Source organism: Elaeis guineensis, chromosome 11 (assembly GCF_000442705.2).
Source record: "Elaeis guineensis isolate ETL-2024a chromosome 11, EG11, whole genome shotgun sequence".
NCBI lineage: Eukaryota > Viridiplantae > Streptophyta > Magnoliopsida > Arecales > Arecaceae > Elaeis > Elaeis guineensis.
Window position 1 is genome coordinate 120,807,200 of NC_026003.2, and position 18,483 is coordinate 120,825,682.

General features: G+C 49.2%; 1 protein-coding gene across 1 annotated transcript; it reads right to left on the bottom strand.

Annotated features, from left to right (window-relative positions):
• Nucleotides 1-464: 464 nt before the first annotated feature.
• LOC105054397 (eukaryotic translation initiation factor 4B3) lies at nt 465-17,991 on the bottom strand. Its single transcript, XM_010935878.4, is given in 3 exon segments — nt 465-713; nt 16,750-17,038; nt 17,041-17,991. Coding segments are annotated over 3 exon segments (1,185 nt in total). The 5' UTR covers nt 17,900-17,991; the 3' UTR covers nt 465-676.
• Between the last annotated feature and the right edge of the window lie 492 nt (nt 17,992-18,483).

Consider the following 18,483-nt stretch of genomic DNA (forward strand, 5'->3'; position numbering starts at 1 on the left):
GTTTCATTAGGCTTTTATTCCAGTTCAAACTCGCCAGAATTCAGGAAAGTATTATGAACTGCAGCATATAAGACAAATGGACCACAGGCAGATTTCCTCAACTTACAAGAGCTATATTTGTTACATCTGAGCGTGCTTTCAGCCCTCGCATCTATAAAAACCCAACGATGTTCCTTCAATTATATAAGTAGCACAACAAATTTTAGGCTAATAAAACTAGTTTAGCACAAACGATGCTTGAAAACAAAGCCTATTAAAAACGGGAAAACCGGCAAGAACAGACTTTAGGAGCAGAAAATTTTTTCAACGAGTAATAGCAGTACAATGATCTATTTAAAAAAGAAAAAAGAAATGATATTGTCAGCATGACTTATTTCAAACAATTTTAAAACCAATCCCCCCTCCCCCAACCAAAAAAAGAATCTCAAATAATCTAAGGTATAGAGGAGAAAAGGCGGAGGAAGGAAACCAAATGCTATGTTCTTACTCTCCATTACATGCCACCCTACCAAGATACTTATCAAAATACCTGCCAAAACAGCCTCAGCCTACAGAGGGTTACCACAATACAAAGTCCAAAGTGACAAATAATAGAAACTACAACAGTAGAACGCCCCATCATCTTAAGATTGATTGATGGTTATGAGCTCACCTCTGCCAAAGTTCTGGCAATTACTTAGTTTTCAGATAATCCCTCTTCATCTTTCTCTGTCCTGCAATTGACAATTGCAGATATATTCAGCAACCAAACAATGATCCACATGAAAATTGCGATATAACAGGGCCAAATGATTGGAGTCACAAAAGAGAAGCAAAATAAATAGGAAATAAATTAAAGAAACAAAAAAGTGAGCCTACAAACAGAAATGCTACTAGCATTGCGCATAGGCAAAGCATGATTCTCTAATTTCATATTTGAATGGTTTGGATATGATTCACTATGGTTAAGGGCTATTCACGAGCATGCTTCTTATTAAATGACTTCTTCAAAATTATGCTTTGCAATGTTGTTTGAAAGAGGGTGAGAACAAATGGCAATGCAGCCCATACAATTAGAGTTGATATAACACTGTTCTTGAAGAAGAGTGATCCAGAAGCAGAACTGAAATAAAACTTAAATGATTATAAAAAACTGTTGTGGAGCCAGGGAGACGATTAAGCTGCGGGTCAAAAGCCAATCACTTGGGCCTTGGATATGAACATTGTTGGTGCAGAATTCCGCCAAGTCGGAGAAGCTGGAGTTGAGATGACCGCGGCCGCCGCCGGGACCTGCAAGGAAGTCTAAGCCGAAGTTGAGGGTGCTCCGGCAAGACCCTCCGTCGCTCAAGTCAGTACTCTGCTTCAACAGAAATGGAGTGCTCGAGGAAGAATTTTAGCAGAGTTTCGAGATAGATTTAAAGCTTAGAAAAAACGTATCTGGGAGTCCCTTTTTATAGACGGAAGGTGTAACTGATTGACAGCGACATCTGTACCCGCCTGGTAGTGGACCGTTCAGGACCACGCGGAGTTTGTTACGGAGAGTAGTGGCGTCAGAGGACCGTTCAGGGCCCGTAGAGTTTGTTACGGAGAGTGGAGTGGTGTCCGTTGTCGTGACTTGCCAGAGAGTTCGGATCTGTCGGCTGGAGCTCGGCTGGGATATTTGATGGAGCGGAATGGCTCTCTATCCCGTCGATCTAGGAGAAGCTCGGATGTTTCCGAAGTTGCTGACGAGTCTACTGTTGTCGGATGCCTCGGGCGCTGATGCTAAGGGGGAGTCATCTGCTGTAGAAGCTCGGATAGAGACTTTCTGTTGGTGAAGTCCGATAGGAGTCCGATTGCTAGAGAAATCCGTTTGGGATTTGCCTGATGTGGAAGCTCGTCTGAAGATTATCCACCGGAAAAGTCCGATTTCATGAAGAATCTGGCTGAGGGTCGGCCGGCGGTGGACTTCGGATGGCGTTGGGGAGGTTCGTCCGCTGGAGGAGTCTGGGAATCCTGTGGAAGTCTGGATGGCATTGTTGAAATCCGGCTGACGCTATTGAAGGTTGATGGCTGGGGAGGTTCGGCAGACACCGGAGGCGATTGACCATTGTAGGAATCCAGCTGCTGGAGTCCGTCTGTTGTAGAAGCTCATCCGGAATCCATCCGCTATGGAAGTTCGGACGGAATCCGGTTCTTGCAGAAGGCTGAAAGGAGGCCACTTATTGTAGAGGCTCGGTCGAAGATCGGTTGTCGTGGAAGCTCGGAGTGGTGACCTGACCGGTGGAACCTGTCCCGTTGTAGAAGCTCGTCTGAGATCCGGAGTAGATATCCGAAGTAGACCGCCTGCAGTAGGAGTTCGAGTAGATTGCTTGCTGTAGAAATTCGGCTCTCACAGGACTCGGATGGAATCCGGAAGGCGGTCGACCGTCGTAGAAACTTGGATGGAGTCTGATTACTGTAGAAATCTCGTCGTCGGAGAAACTCGGATATTGACGAAGTCTGGAAGAAGTTCAGAGTAGAGTCGTCCGCGGCCGGAAGAAGTCTGGAAGGGATTCGGAGAATAGTTGATCACTGTAGAAGGTCGGCTGATAGTGAAGCCCAAAGAGCCTTTGAAGCGGCCCGGTGATGAATAGAGAAGCTCATTGTCGGAGAAGTCCGGATGGTCAGGAGTTCAGAAAGACGTCACACAAGGTCGGAAGCCGGTAAAGCCCTGGAAGGGTCGGCCTTTTGCAAACTTCGACTGGGGGTATTTTATACCCAACACCAGTCCCCCTACTTCCGAGTTCGGGTTCCGAACGAAAGAAGTACAGAGAAATTCTTACAGCCGAAGTTGCCTCCCTTGATTTTCGCACTCGGTGGTTTCCAGATATTTTGACGTTTGGCGCGCTGGTGCTGGAGTCTTTTCAAATCAAGGCAATCCGAAAAGATTTTTCGAAATTTTCGTTGAAACATGCTCTAGGTACGGTGCAATAATGATTTTGTCAGCTGTCAGTCATTTTCAACAGCCTGTCATGGTGAGTGGGACATGCGGCGAGCGTAGGTCGGCCAGAGAAATCCGCAATCATTATTGCATCAGACTCCGGGGTCTATTTAAACACGTCCTCCTCCTTCAGGGGTTTCACTTTGCCTGAGAGAATCCCTCGATCCCCTCATCCTTCCCAAGAGCTCCAGCTTCCTTTAGCATCCTTCTCGGCCTTAGGCGTCCTCTGGGTCGACTTCCATCGTCCTTGCCGTCTTCCTGCACTCCTCGGGCCAACCTAGGTTAGTTCCGAACTTCTTATCATTTTTCTGTTCTTTCTTCTTCGTATTCCGTTCGTTTAGCTTCTTGAGAGCTTGTTTGCTATTTTTTTCGATTTTTTTCAAATTTTTTTGGCTTCCATTTGATCCAAAATGTCTTCCGATATCTCTTCTAGCGGTTCTAGAGTACGTCAGTCCCAGTTCCCCAAAGTCCTTGTACCGTAGACGAATCCGTAGTTAGGACCGAACCTCATCTAGTCTTTGCGCCGGACACCATCCCCAGCTCTTTGACTCCGGATGAACTCTCACTGATAAGGATTCAGTATAGAGTTCCTCCGGAGTACGAGCTGGAGCTTTTCGGACCAACTGACCGGGCTAGCGCCCCTCCTTCCAGCCGCTTCTGTCTGTACCAGGGCTGGTTCCTAAGCTTCCGAGCTTCTTTTGCATCAGGAGGAAAAACCTCGTCCTTGAGGTATGCAACCAGTGGGTCGATCCAGCTGGGTTCATGGCTGATCTCCATCACAAGCTGTGATTCTCCCGTACTTGGGCACTTCAGAACTTCGAAGAAGACTTTCTTAGGCAGTTCAGCCGAAGCCAGATAGCCAACTTGAAGAGAAGGTCGGTCCTGGTATTTTCTGCTCTTGAGATTTGCCTGATGTCAAAGCTGCCGAAGGTAGGATGATCTCCTTTACCTTTTCTAGATACTTGGTCATACTGTCACCCTGAGCTTCATAATTTTCGCTGACCTGTCCCACTACTAATTGAGAGTCATTGTAGGCTTGAAGCCGATCTACTTCTAATTCTTTGCGATCTTTAGCCCTACAATCAGAGCTTCATATTCTGCTCCGTTATTTGTCACAGGGAATTCGAAGCGCAGTGCATACTCCGCGATAATTTCATCTGGATTGACCAAGATCAGGCCCGCGCCTGCGCCTGACATGTTGGAGGAACCGTCCACGTAGAGGGCCCAAAAACCATCGGGAAGATCTGCTCTTTCTTCAGGGGAGTTCGGCTGGAGCCCTGGTTTATCGGCTTCATCTCGTCCAAGTTCGGCCTTTTCCGGGATATTGCATTCCACCACGAAGTCTGCTAATATCTGAGTTTTTATCGTCGGTCGAGGTCGATAGTCGATGTCGAACTCCGTGAGCTCGACTGCCCATTTCGCTATCCTCCCAGAGGCATCCGCTCGATGCAGAACCGCCTTGATCGGCTGGTCAGTGAGCAGTGTTATGGTGTGTCCTTGAAAGTAAGGTCGGAAACTTCGAGCTGCAATCAACAAGGCGAAAGTTAGTTTCTCTAACTTAGTATACCTAGTTTCGGCGTCTCTCAATACTCGGTTTATGTAGTAGATCGGCCGTTGAATTTTTGCTTCTTCCTTAATCAGAACTGCTGCGAGAGCCACAGGGGAGACCGCCAGGTACAAGAACACTCTTCTCCAGGTTCGAGCTTTGCCAATAATGGAGATGAGCCGAGGTAGTTCTTTAGTTCTTCAACGCTTGCTGACATCCAGTGGTCCAACAGAAGTTCTTCGGCTGCTTGAGAGTCTGAAAGAAAGGTAGGCACCGCTCGGTCGATCTTGAGACGAAGCGATTTAGAGCCGCTACTCTCCCAGTAAGGCGCTGAACTTCCTTTATTGACTTCGGAGCAGTCATCTCCTGGATGGCGCGAATTTTTTCCGGATTTACTTCGATCCCCGCCCCGATACCATGAAGCCCAGGAATTTTCCTGAGGTTACTCCAAAAGCGCACTTGCTGGGTTCAGCTTCATCTTGTATTTTCGGAGGCGCTGAAGATCTCCTCAAGGTCGGCGACGTGGTTCATCAAGGATTTGCTTTTTACGAGTATATCGTCCACGTAGACCTCCATGTTGCGATCGATCTGCTCTTTGAAGATCTTGTTTACCAGCCGTTGACAGATCGTCCCTGCATTTTTGAGGCCAAAAGGCATGACCCTGTAACAATAAAGGCCGCGATTAGTAATAAAAGCAGTTTTTTCTTCGTCCTCCGGTGCCATCCTGATTTGATTGTAGCTGGAGAACGCATCCATGAAAGTGAGAAGCTCGTGGCCCGAGGTTGCATCCACTAATTTGTCGATTCTGGACAGAGGGTAACTGTCCTTCGGACAGGCTTTATTCAGCTTTTTGAAGTCTATACACATCCTCTATTTACCATTCGCCTTCTTAACCAAGACCACATTAGAAACCCAGCTCGGATAGTTGACCTCTCTGATGAATCGGCTTTCAGGAGTTTATCAACTTCCTCAGCTTTGCCATTTGTCTTTTCGGTGCATGACTTCGAACCTTTTCCTTCGTCGGCCGGTGTTTGGGATCAACAGCCAGACGGTGTTCCATAACTTCAGCATCAATCCCCGCATGTCCGTCAGAGCCCAAGCGAAAACATCCGCATTCTTTTGTAGAAAATTGATAAGCTGTGTCCGCACCTCTTTCCTCAAGTTGGAGCCGATCTTCACCACGTGCTCTTCATTCCCCATCATTCAAAGGAATTGAGACAAGATCTTCTGTTGGCTCACTCCGTTCTTCAATCAGGTCATCGCGGGTGTCCAATCCATCAACCGGACAGGGGTCAGGCTGACCATTTCTTTGTAGGCTATGTTATAGCAATGTCTTGCCAGGGCTTGATCTCCTCTGACTTCTCCGACCCCCTGGCTAGTAGGAAATTTCAATTTCAAATGGTAGATCGATACTACAGCTCGGAGAGCGTTGAGGCCAGGTCGGCCGAGTATCACGTTGTAGGCAAACGGCGCCCTCACTACCAGAAAATCCACTAGCGCTCTAGATTGTTTCGGATACCGACCTGCAACTACAGTCAAAGTTATTACTCCCTCCACCGCACAGCATCGCCAATAAACCCTACCAACGGGGAGCTAATCAGCCCCAACCGACCATCAGAGATGGACATTTTTAGAATATCGTAAAACAAAATATCACCGAGCTTCCACTATCAACAAGAATGCGGCATACATCATAATCAGCAATATTTAAAAAACTACAACCGCATCATTATGGGAAAATTGGATCTCCCGGGCGTCTTCTTCAGTAAAGGTTATAGATCCTTCAGTTTTCTGCCGCTTGAGCAGTCCGGCTGATCCACTGGCTGCTCCCTTCCGGGGCCCTCCAGAGATGGTGTTGATCCCGATCGGAGGTCGATCTCCAGACTGTTCTTCCCTTCTTGGCGGCTCCGGTTGTGACAGGGCCCTCGACCGATCCTCCCTACCTTCAGGCCGGTGTCGGATGAATCTGTCGAGCCGACCCCGCCTGATGAGCTCCTCGATTTTGTCTCGGAGCTGAATACACTCCTCCGTGTCGTGGCCGTGGTCACGATGATAGAGGCAGAATTTGTTTGGATTGCGCTTCTCGGGGTGCGAGCGCATCCTTTTGACCTCGGCAGCTGCTCCCTGACCTCCATCAGCACCTGGACTTTTGGAGCATTGAGAGGGGCGTGGCTGTAGAACCTTCCTGGGGAGAGTCCCGTCGAACCCTGTGGTCCGAGCTCCTTTGCTTACGAGCTCGGGGAGGAGTCCGGACACGGCGTGTCCGGGAGGAGTTCGAGAACGTGGCCGAGCTTCACTTGGCCCTTTTTCAGCTGCGGGCGTGCTGGAGCCACCCGTCTGCCGCTCCTTCGCGGCCTCCTCGTCCTTCAACTTGAAGGCTTCCTCTGCTCGGACATATCCTTCGGCCCGAGCCAGCAAATCAGCGAAGTTCCTGGGATACTTCTTTTCCAGGAAGAACAGAAGATCATTCTTTTGAAGACCGCTCTTTAGGGCGGCCATTGCAACCGATTGGTCCAAGTTCCGGACCTCCAATGCGGCGGCGTTAAATCGATTGACATAGGTTCGGATGGATTCTCCTCCTTCTGCTTGATGTTGATAAGGGACTCCGAACCTCTCCGGGGACGCCGGCTGCTAACAAAATGAGCCGTAAACTGATGGCTCATCTGATCAAAGGAGAAGATAGTACCCGACTTCAGCACCGAGTACTAGTTCCTTACTACTCCCTTCAAGGTAGATGGGAAAGCCCGGCACAGGATGGCGTCTGGCGCCCATGGAGCAGCATCATTGTCCGGAAGGCCTCCAGGTGGTCGACTGGATCCGAGGTCCCTCGTAGCTTTCGAATTGGGGGAGCTTAAAGTTTGACGGATCGGTTCCTGCATGATCATTTGAGAGAAAGGAGGATCAGTACAGATGTCCTCACCATAAACAGGGGAGCGTGGCGGAGCTCTTCGATCCGTCGGTTCATCTCCTGGAGCCTTTGATCCAGGAGATTCTCTCGACTGCGAGTATCGAGGGTCTTCTGCAGAATGGAGGTAGGGACTCTCCGGGATGGAATCGTGATCAGACTGAGGGACATCCTCTCATTGATGGTTTCAAAAATTTCTGTTGAAACCATCAATTCTATGTCCGATGCCCGACCTCTAGCGCCAATTCTGTTGGTACAGAATTTCGCCGAAACCGGAGAAGCTGGAGTTGAGATGACCGCGGCCGCCGCCGGGACCTACAAGGGAAGTCTAAGCCGAAGTTGGGGGTGCTCCGATAAGACCCTCCGATGCTCAAGTCAGTACTCTGCTTCAACAAAAATGGAGTGCTCGAGGAAGAATTTTGCACCAACAGAATTAGCGCTAGAGGAAGGCGTGTGTCTTCGAAGTACCATTGTTCTAAAGGAGTGCTCAACAGGACTGACTCCGGTCATCTTCTCCGACATCCTCTTCTCCTTCTCCCTCTAGATCTCCACCTGATGCCTCCCCGAAAGCATCCACCAGGCGATCCACGGCCTCCACGGCCAGATCTCACGAGCTCCGCAAGCTCCGACCTCGTCTCCAGTTTCCCAGGCTCCCCCTCCTCCCCGGCAATGGCAGTCGACATGGAGCAGTTCGACCTGCTGGTTCAGCAGATCAGAGGCCTCACCGAAGCAGTGCAAGCCATGCAGCAGCAGCAACAGCCGTAGGCGTCAGCGCAGCTGGAAAGAGCGTCGCCAGAGTTCCAAAATCCAGCAGTAGGGCGGGCCACTTGGGTCAGTCGCCCTGTCTTCCCCGGAAAGGGGAAGCTGAGGGGGAGAACCCTCAGTCTGATCACGATTCCACCCCCGGAGGGTCCCTACCTCCATTCTGCCAGAAGACCCTCAATACTCGCAGTCGAGAGAACCTCCTGGATCAAAGGCTCCAGGAGATGAACCGACGAATCGAAGAGCTCCGCCACGCTCCCCTTGTTTATGTGAGGACATCTGTACTGACCCTCCTTTCTCTCAAATGATCATGCAGGAACCGATCCCGTCAAACTTCAAGCTCCCCCAATTCGAAAGCTACGACGAGACCTCGGATCCAGTCGACCACCTGGAGGCCTTCCGGACAATGATGCTGCTCCATGGCGCGCCAGACGCCATCCTGTGCCGGGCTTTCCCATCTACCTTGAAGGGAGCAGCAAGGAACTGATACTCGGCGCTGAAGTCAGGTACTATCTTCTCCTTTGATCAGATGAGCCACCAGTTTGTGGCTCATTTTGTTAGCAGCCGACGTCCCCGGAGAGGTTCGAGTCTCTTATCAACATCAAGCAGAAGAAGGAGAATCCATCCGAACTTATGTCAACCGATTTAACGCCACCGCATTGGACGTCCGGAACTTGGACCAATCGGTTGCAATGGCCGCCCTAAAGAGCGGTCTTCAAAAGAATGATCTTTGTTCTCCTGGAAAAGAAGTATCCCAGCGACTTCGCTGATTTACTGGCTCGGGCCGAAGGATATGCCCGAGCAGAGGAAGCCTTCAAGTTGAAGGACGAGGAGGCCGCGAAGGAGCGGCAGGCGGGTGGCTCCAGCACGCCCGCAGCTGAAAAAGGGCCAAGTGAAGCTCAGCCACGTTCTCAAACTCCTCCCGGACACAGGCGTGTCCGGACTCCTCCCCGAGCTCGTAAGCAGAGGAGCCCGGACCGCAGGGTTCGACGGGGCTCTCTCCCAGGAAGGTTCCACAGCTACGCCCCTCTCAATGCTCCAAAAGCCCAAGTGCTAATGGAGGTCAGGGAGCAACTGCCGAGGCCGAAAAGGATGCGCTCGCACCCCGAAAGCGCAACCCAAACAAATTCTGCCTCTATCATCGTGATGACCACGACCACGACACGGAGGAGTATATTCAGCTCCAAGACGAAATCGAAGAGCTCATCAGGCGGGGTCGGCTCGACAATTCATCCGAGCCGGCCTGAAGGTAGGGAGGATCGACCAAGGGCCCTGCCACAACCGGAGCCGCCAAGAGAGAAGAACAGCCTGGAGATCGGCCTCCGATCGGGATCATCAACACCTTCTCTGAAGGGCCCTGGAAGGGAGCGGCCAGTGGATCGGCCGGACCGCTCAAGCGGCAGAAAACTGAAGGATCTATAACCTTTACTGAAGAAGACGCCGGGAGATCCAATTCTCCCATAATGATGCGGTTGTAGTTTCTTTAAATATTGCTATTATGATGTACGCCGCATTCTTGTTGATAGTGGAAGCTCGGCCGATATTTTATTTTACGATGCATTCTCAAAAATATCCATCCCTGATGGTCGGTTGGGGCCGATTAGCTCCCCGTTGGTAGAATTTACTGGCGATGCTGTGCCGGTGGAGGGAATAATAACTTTGACTGTAGTTGCAGGTCGGTATCCGAAACAATCTAGAGCGCTAGTGGATTTCCTAGTAGTGAGGGCGCTATCTGCCTACAACGCGATACTCGACCGACCTGGCCTCAACGTCCTCCGAGCTGTAGTATCGACCTACCATTTGAAATTGAAATTTTCTACTAGCCAGGGGGTCGGAGAAGTCAGAGGAGATCAAGCCCTGGCAAGACATTGCTATAACATAGCCTTACAAAGAAATGTCAGCCTGACCCCTGTCCGGTTGATGGATTGGACACCCGCGACGACCTGACTGAAGAACGGGGTGAGCCAACAAAAGATCTTGTCTCAATTCCTTTGAATGATGGGAATCAAGAGCACATGGTGAAGATCGGCTCCAACTTGGGGAAAGAGGTGCGGACACAGCTTATCAATTTTCTACAAAAGAATGCGGATATTTTCGCTTGGGCTCCGCGGACATGCCGGGGATCGATGCTGAAGTTATGGAACACCGTCTGGCTGTTGATCCCAAACATCGACCGACGAAGGAAAATGTTCGAAGTCATGCGCCGGAAAGACAAATGGCAATAGCTGAGGAAGTTGATAAACTCCTGAAAGCCGGATTCATCAGAGAGGTCAACTATCCGAGCTGGGTTTCCAATATGGTCCTGATTAAGAAGGCGAACGGTAAATAGAGGATGTGTATAGACTTCAAAAAGCTGAATAAAGCCTGTCCGAAGGACAGTTACCCTCTGCCCAGAATCGACCAATTAGTGGATGCAACCTCGGGCCACGAGCTTCTCACTTTCATGGATGCGTTCTTCGGCTACAATCAAATCAGGATGGCGCCGGAGGACGAAGAAAAAACTGCTTTTATTACTAACCGCGGCCTTTATTGTTACAGGGTCATACCTTTTGGCCTCAAAAATGCAGGGGCGACCTATCAACGGCTGGTAAACAAGATCTTCAAAGAGCAGATCGGCCGCAACATGGAGGTCTACGTGACGATATGCTCGTAAAAAGCAAATCCTCGATGAACCACATCGCCGACCTTGAGGAGACCTTCAGCGCCCTTCGAAAATACAAGATGAAGCTGAACCCAGCCAAGTGCGCTTTTGGAGTAACCTCAGAAAAATTCTTGGACTTCATGGTATCGGGGTGCGGGATCGAAGCAAATCCGAAAAAGATTCGTGCCATCCAGGAGATGACCGCCCCGAAGTCAATAAAGGAAGTTCAGCGCCTTACTGGGAGAGCAGCGGCTCTAAATCGCTTCGTCTCAAGATCGGTCGAGCGGTGTCTACCTTTCTTTCAGACTCTCAAGCAGCCGAAGAACTTCTGTTGGACCACTGGATGCCAGCAAGCGTTCGAAGAACTGAAGAACTACCTCGACTCATCTCCATTATTGGCAAAGTCCGAACCTGGAGAAGAGTTGTTCCTGTACCTGGCGGTCTCCCCTGTGGCTCTCGCAGCAGTTCTGATTAAGAAGAAGCAAAAATTCAACGATCGATCTACTACATAAGTCGAGTATTGAGAGACGCCGAAACCAAGTATATTAAGTTAGATAAACTAACTTACGCCTTGTTGATTGCAGCTCGAAGGCTCCGACCTTACTTTCAAGGACACCATAACACTGCTCACCGACCAGTCGATCAAGGTGGTTCTGCATCGAGCGGATGCCTCTGGGAGGATAGCGAAATGGGCAGTCGAGCTCACGAGTTCGACATCGACTATCGACCTCGGCCGACGATAAAAACCCAGATATTAGCAGACTTCGTGGTGGAATGCACTATCCCAAAAGAGGCCGAACTTGGACGAGATGAAGCCGACAACCCAGGGCTCCAACCGAACTCCCCTGAAGAAAGAGCAGATCTCTCCGATGGTTTTTGGGCTCTCTATGTGGACGGTTCCTCCAACATGTCAGGCGTAGGCGCGGACCTGATCTTGGTCAATCCAGATGAAATTATCGCGGAGTATGCGCTGCACTTCGAATTCCCTGCGACAAATAACGGAGCAGAATATGAAGCTCTGATTGCAGGGCTAAAGATCGCCAAAGAATTAGAAGTAGATCGGCTTCAAGCCTACAGTGGCTCTCAATTAGTAGTGGGACAGGTCAGCGAAAATTATGAAGCTCAGGATGACAGTATGGCCAAGTATCTAGAAAAGATAAAGGAGATCATCCCTACCTTCAGCAGCTTTGACATCAGACAGATCCCAAGAGCAGAAAATACCAGGACCGACCTTCTCTCCAAGTTGGCTACCCTGGCTCCGACTGAACTGCCCAAGAAGTCTTCTTCGAAGTTCTGAAGTGCCCAATATGGGAGAATCACAGCTTGTGATGAGATCAGCCATGAACCCAGCTGGATCGACCCACTGGTTGCATACCTCAAGGACGGGGTTCTTCCTCCTGATGCAAAAGAAGCTCGGAAGCTTAGGAACCAGCCCTAACACAGACAGAAGCGGTCGGAAGAAGGGGCACTAGCCTGATCAGTTGGCCCGGAAGCTCCAGCTCGTACTCCGGAGGAACTCCATACTGAATCCTTATCAGTGAGAGTTCATCCGGAGTCAAAGAGCTGGGGATGGTGTCCGGCGTAAAGACCAGACGAAGTTCGGTCCTAACTACGGGTTCGTCTACAGTACAAGGATTTGGGGAACTGGGGCTGACGAACTCCTATAATCGCTAAAGAGGAGATATCGGAAGACATTTTGGATCAAATGGAAGCCACAAAAAATCCCGAAAAAAATCAAAAAAAATAGCAAACAAGCTCTCGAGGAAGCTAAACGAACGGAATACGAAGAAGAAAGAACAGAAAAACGATAAAAAATTCCAGAACTAACCTAGGTTGGCCCGAGGAGTGCAGGAAGACGACAAGGATGATGGAAGTCGACCCGGAGGATGCCTAAGGTCGAAAAGGATGCTAAAGAAGCTGGAGCTCTTGGGGAAGGAGGGGACCGAGGGATTCTCTCAGGCAAAATGAAACCCCTGAAGGAGGAGGACGTGTTTAAATAGACTTCGAGATCCAGCGCAATAATGATTGCGGATCTTCTCTAGCCGACCTACGCTCGCCGCGTATCCCACTCACCATGACAGGCTGTTGAAAATGGCTGACAGCTGACAAAATCATTATTGCGCCGTACCTAGAGCTACGCTCCAGCGAAAATTTCGAAAAATCTTTTCGGATCGCCTTGATTTGAAGACTCCAGCACTAGCGCGCCAAACGCCAAAATATCTGAAAACTATCGAGTGCGGAAATCAAGGGAGGCAACTTCGATGTAAGAATTTCTCTGTACTTCTTCGTTCGGAATCCGAACTCGAAAGTAGGGAGACTGGTGTTGGGTATAAAATACCCCCAGCCGAAGTTTGCAAAAGACCGACCCTTCCAGGGCTTTACCGGCTTCCGACCTTGTGTGACGTCTTTCTGAAGTCCCTCGACCATCTGACTTCTCCACAATGAGCTTCTCCATTCATCTACCGGCCGCTCCAAAGGCTCTCTGGCTTCACTATCAGTCGACCTTCTACAGTGATCAACTATTCTCCGAATCCCTTCCAGACTTCTTCCGGCCGCGGACGATCCTACTCCGAACTTCGTCAATATTCGAGCTTCTCCGACGACGAGATTTCTACAGTAACCAGACTCCATCCAAGTTTCTACAACGGTCGACCGCCTTCGGATTCCACCGAGCTCCTGCGAGAGCCGAACTTCTACAGCAACAGTCTACTCCGAACTCCTACTGCAGGCGGTCTACTTCGGATATCTACTCCGGATCCCGGACGAGCTTCTACAATGGACAGGTTCCACCGGCCAGGTCACCACTCCGAGTTCCACGACAATCGATCTTCGACCGAGCCACTACAATAAGCGGCCTCCTTTCAGCCTTCTACAAGAACCGGACTCCGTCCGAATTTTCATAGCGAATGGATTCCGGACGAGCTTCTACAACAGACGGGCTCCAGCAGCTGGATTCCTACAACGGTCGATCGCCTCCGGTGTCTGCCGAACCTCCCAACCATCAACCTTCAATAGCGTCAGCCGGACTTCAACAATACCATCCAGACTTCCACAGGATCCCCAGACTCCTCCAGCAGACGAACCTCCCCAACACCATCCGAAATCCACCGCCGGCCGATCCTCAGCCAAATTCTTCATGAAACCGGACTTCTCCGACAGATAATCTTCAGACGAGCTTTCACATCAGGCAAATCCCAGACGGACTTCTCTAGCAATCGAACTCCTACCGGACTTCACCAACAGAAAGTCTCCATCCGAGCTTCTACAGCAGATGACTCCCGCCTGTACATCAGCGCCGAGGCATCCGACAACAGTAGACTCGTCAACAACCTCGAAAACATCCGAGCTTCTCCTAGATCAACGGGATAGAGAGCCATTCCGCTCCATCAGACATCCCAGCCGAGCTCCAGCCGACAGATCCGAACTCTCTGGCAATCACGACAACGGACACCACTCCACTCTCCGTAACAAACTTCACATGGCCCTGAACGACCCTCTAACGCCATTATTTTCCGTAACAAACTCTGCGTGGCCCTGAACGGCCCACTACCAGGCGATTACAGACGTCGCTGTCAATCAGTTACGCCTTCCGTCTATAAAAAGGGATTCCCAGATACGTTCTTCTCTAAGCTCTAAACTCTATCTCGAAACTCTGCTAAAATTCTCCCTCGAGCACTCCATTTCTGTTGAAGCAGAATATGACTTGAGCGTCGGAGGTCTTGCCGGAGCACCCCCAACTTCGGCTTAAACTTTCCTGCAGGTCCCGACGGCGGCTGCGGTCATCTCAACTCCAGCTTCTCCGGCTTCGACGGAATTCTGCACCAATAAACATAAATGATCCTTCACCAAAATAACCATAATTATGACAACCAAGCCTTTTCCTAATAATTTGGCATCACCTTTGTCACTCCACATTCTGCAATCAGTCCTATCAATCTCTAACCTCAGCATCACTGCAACCATTTCCAGATTATTTCCTATAAGTTTCATTGATGAAAGCTAATCTTACCCTCCATATGTCCAGATCTTATTTGAGTATTTCCAGACCATGATAATCTGGTTAAGAAAGCTCATTTGGTACACATAATAGATGAAAAGATTTGTCCCACTAAGGCACCCAGAATCATACATAGTATGGCCAAGAGGATACTCAGATCACAACCTACAACCCTTCAAAGCTCCAATCCTCACAAATTCTGGCTATAGGAAAAATCAAAATTAGATTCCACATCTGAAGAATCATCTAACCCCATTATACACCACTTGGAACTTAATTTTGAACACTAACAACCTGTTTGGCTTGGAGATACATAAGAGTTCATAAAGAGAGGGGAGGAGAGGGTAATGGAGGGGAGGGGAGGAAGGGGAGGGAAATTAATGAACTCTTGTTTGGAAAGAGAGGGGAAGGATAAAGAATAGTACATACTTTATCCTTATTTGGATAGAGGGGTTAAGGGAGGGATAGAAGAACTTTTATGTATATTTTGACAAATATGCCCTTGTTTGGATGGAGGGGTTAAAGTTTTATTAAGGATAAATTAAGAAAGTGAAACTTAAGCGTGAATCTTCCCCTCCGTTACACTCCAAATCGGAGGTACAGAAAATTGAGTAAGTGAGGGGTACAGAAGGATTGAGAGAATCCTTCTCTACCCTCCTTTATCTCTTAAAAAATTTTATCAAATAGGAGTTCATTCTTTACCCTCCCCTCTCCTTATGAACCCCCGTGTACCCCAATCCAAAAAAACTGTAACTGGATGAGGATACCATTCACACATTGCATTAACTTGTCTCCATAACCCCACTAACTAGTATGCCACACTTTTTCCTTATTCACTTGCTCTGTTGCTCATGACAATTTGTTGTTCAGCAAATGACAAGTCAAAAACGAATCTAAATAAAATCTATCCTTCTAAGAAATCCCACTAAAACTTAAACCTGATGGAACGCCCATGCATAATTCCTACGAGGGCCTAGATACATAAATATCTACATACATACACACACATATCTCATGCATAACATACACAAAAAATAGATTTACACAGATACCACATAGATCTGAGACATATAAAAACCTACTTATATATGGATGCAAGTTTGCATGTATACATCTGCCTATATGCATATTTGTGAGTGTGCGTGTTTTTGCAAGTGTGTCTACAATATTCATAAATACAAGCATATTACACAACACACTGCTAAAATAGAACCCCAACCTAGAATAGATTTCAAGTCGAAAAGCCCTCATATTCTAACCAGCTACTGGTTTACACTAGTTTAATGGCAGGATGATGATATCGGTTTTTGAAGGTGATAAAAATGATGGTAATGCTCTGGCATTTGATCTTAACATCAGAGATGGATACCAAAAAGTTGTGGATTTGTTGTAGGTCACTAAGTTCACAGAAGCCATTTTTCTTCGTTGCACCTTGTACAAAATATATAGAGATGGAGGTGAAGATGTTGATAATAAAAGGAACAAAAATGAACACTGGCATCATTTATAAGACCATTTGTTCCAAACGATAATTTCGCATAATAAAGTGAATTCACTCTAAACAGTATGAATTACTTATTATAAGTTCATAGCACGAAGGTTCAGAGATATGGATAACTATATAGCTGGGGGAATGTAATACAAAACATGAAAAAGCACTTTTGAAAGGAGAAAAGTTCTTTGAGAAACGGAGTTACAGCAATCGCACCTAAACTTAAAAATGACATTAAGCTCAGTCTAGCTACTTGTTCCATGCCATAACTAGACAAAAAATCAAATAAAAATGGGGGGAAAAAGTTTCTTCTCAATAGTTTGCTCAAGGATTAGCAATTGCAGGTCAATTCAACAAAAACTTTGGAAATACAAGAATCACAGAACGTTCTACTAGATAAGGATGATGCATATTGCTGGAAATAATTGATGGAGAAAAAGAGAATACTTAATTTAAAGACCATACCTTGGCAGAGGAGTAGCATCAATTGTATCTGCCTTCCTCCAACTCCTTTCCATGCGATTCTCAGGCAAGCTTCCAGGTCCGCTCCCCATCTTCCCAAAGGATGGCCTTTCAGGTGGTGCCTCCCGGATTTTCATAGCCTCCAGCTTCTCATCAATCTTCTTCCAATCCTGCCCCTTCTCTGACAGCACCTCCTCCCGTGGACGGGCGCCTCCAAAGGGATTCGATCCCTTGCTCTTCTCAGTAGGCCCCTTTGGCTGCTCTCCACGACTGAGTTCCTCGTTGCTGCCTTGGCCAAATGCAACGGCCGGGGCTGCAACGCGAGCCTCGGCCTCCCGCCGCTGCTCGCTTCCTCCCTCTTCTTCACCCACGTATCCGAATCCGGCCCGCCGTTCGATCCCTCCCTCTTGAACTTATCAAACCCACCCCTCCTCTCTCTAGGACCATCGAAACTCCCGCCGTTCGTCCTCCTTCCGTCGGAAGGCGGTGCCGCACTCTTGTTGGAGATCCAGTTATTCGATTCGTCGGCCCGGGAATGGGAATCGAAAATCCCCCCTCCCCTCTCCCTCCTTTCCGACACCACCGATTTCTTCGCCGCGCCCCAGTCATCTATCTCGTCCGCACGAGAAGGGCCCAGATCCCTATTAGATCCAGAACCGGGTCCCCCGTAGCTAGGCCCCCTCGGCTCGTCCGAAGCCCTAGAGGAGCCCCAGCGGGAATTAGAGTCGTCGCCAGAGATCCGGCCGCGGCCGCCGGCGCCACCGCCGTACGACGAGTAGCCGAAGCCGCGGGAGGAGTAGCGCTCGATCTCCTCGGTGGAGCGCTCGCGGGGCCCCGTGGGGAGGACGAGGAGCTCGTCAGTGGTACGACCCTTGGAAGAGGAGGAGGACTGGAGGCGGCCGGCGCCATGGGTGACGGCGCTGCCGGTGGTGAACTCGGCGAGAGAAAGGCGCTGGGACTTCTTCTTTTTGGAGATCTTGGTGGCGGCGGCGAGGGAGGGGAAGTCGGCGGAAGGCTGGTGATGGTGGTGGGAGGAGGTCGAGTCGGAGGAGTCGTAGCCCTTGTCTTCTTTCCGGGGCTCCATGGCGGCCTCGTGCTCCTCGGCGTCCAAGGCCCATGTGCCGGGGTTCCCCCATGCCGAAACCGCTGCCATCGCCGCTCTCCCTTTCGCACGCGCACTCTTTCGCTCGGTCTCTCGCTAGCTATCCCTCCTTGGCAGGCGGTCAGAGGAGGGGACGTGGTCGGTTTCAACGTGGGTTTATAGGCAAGCTGGAAGGAGAATCCAAAATGGACTGGGCTACGGACCGGGTGGGGATACCGTCCACCCGCGGACCAGATTGGATTCTTTTTCCAAAATCGTGGTATTCTAACGTCAAAGACGTTGGATCCCCATTTAGCAATTTTAGGTGTTGCGTTTATTATACGCATATAGACCTTTGATGACCCACTTCTTGGACTCTTGTCGAATGCTTTAGATCTATTGGAGAGGTGGAGTGCTGTTAGAGAAAGTCCTGAGCTTGAGAAGTTAATTTTTCGGATCTGGCCTTAGCCTTTTTTATCGGTAACGTATTGTTATTTAGCATTAAGAGGCTTGATTACTACAAAACAATGTGATAAACAAGCACATAGAACCTGAGGCAAGCGAGGAGAGGAGAAAAGTTCTCTAAAAGCCACATCCACCATTTTCTGGCTCTACAATTTTAATGTTTATAGTTCATGTATTGGAAAAGAGACATG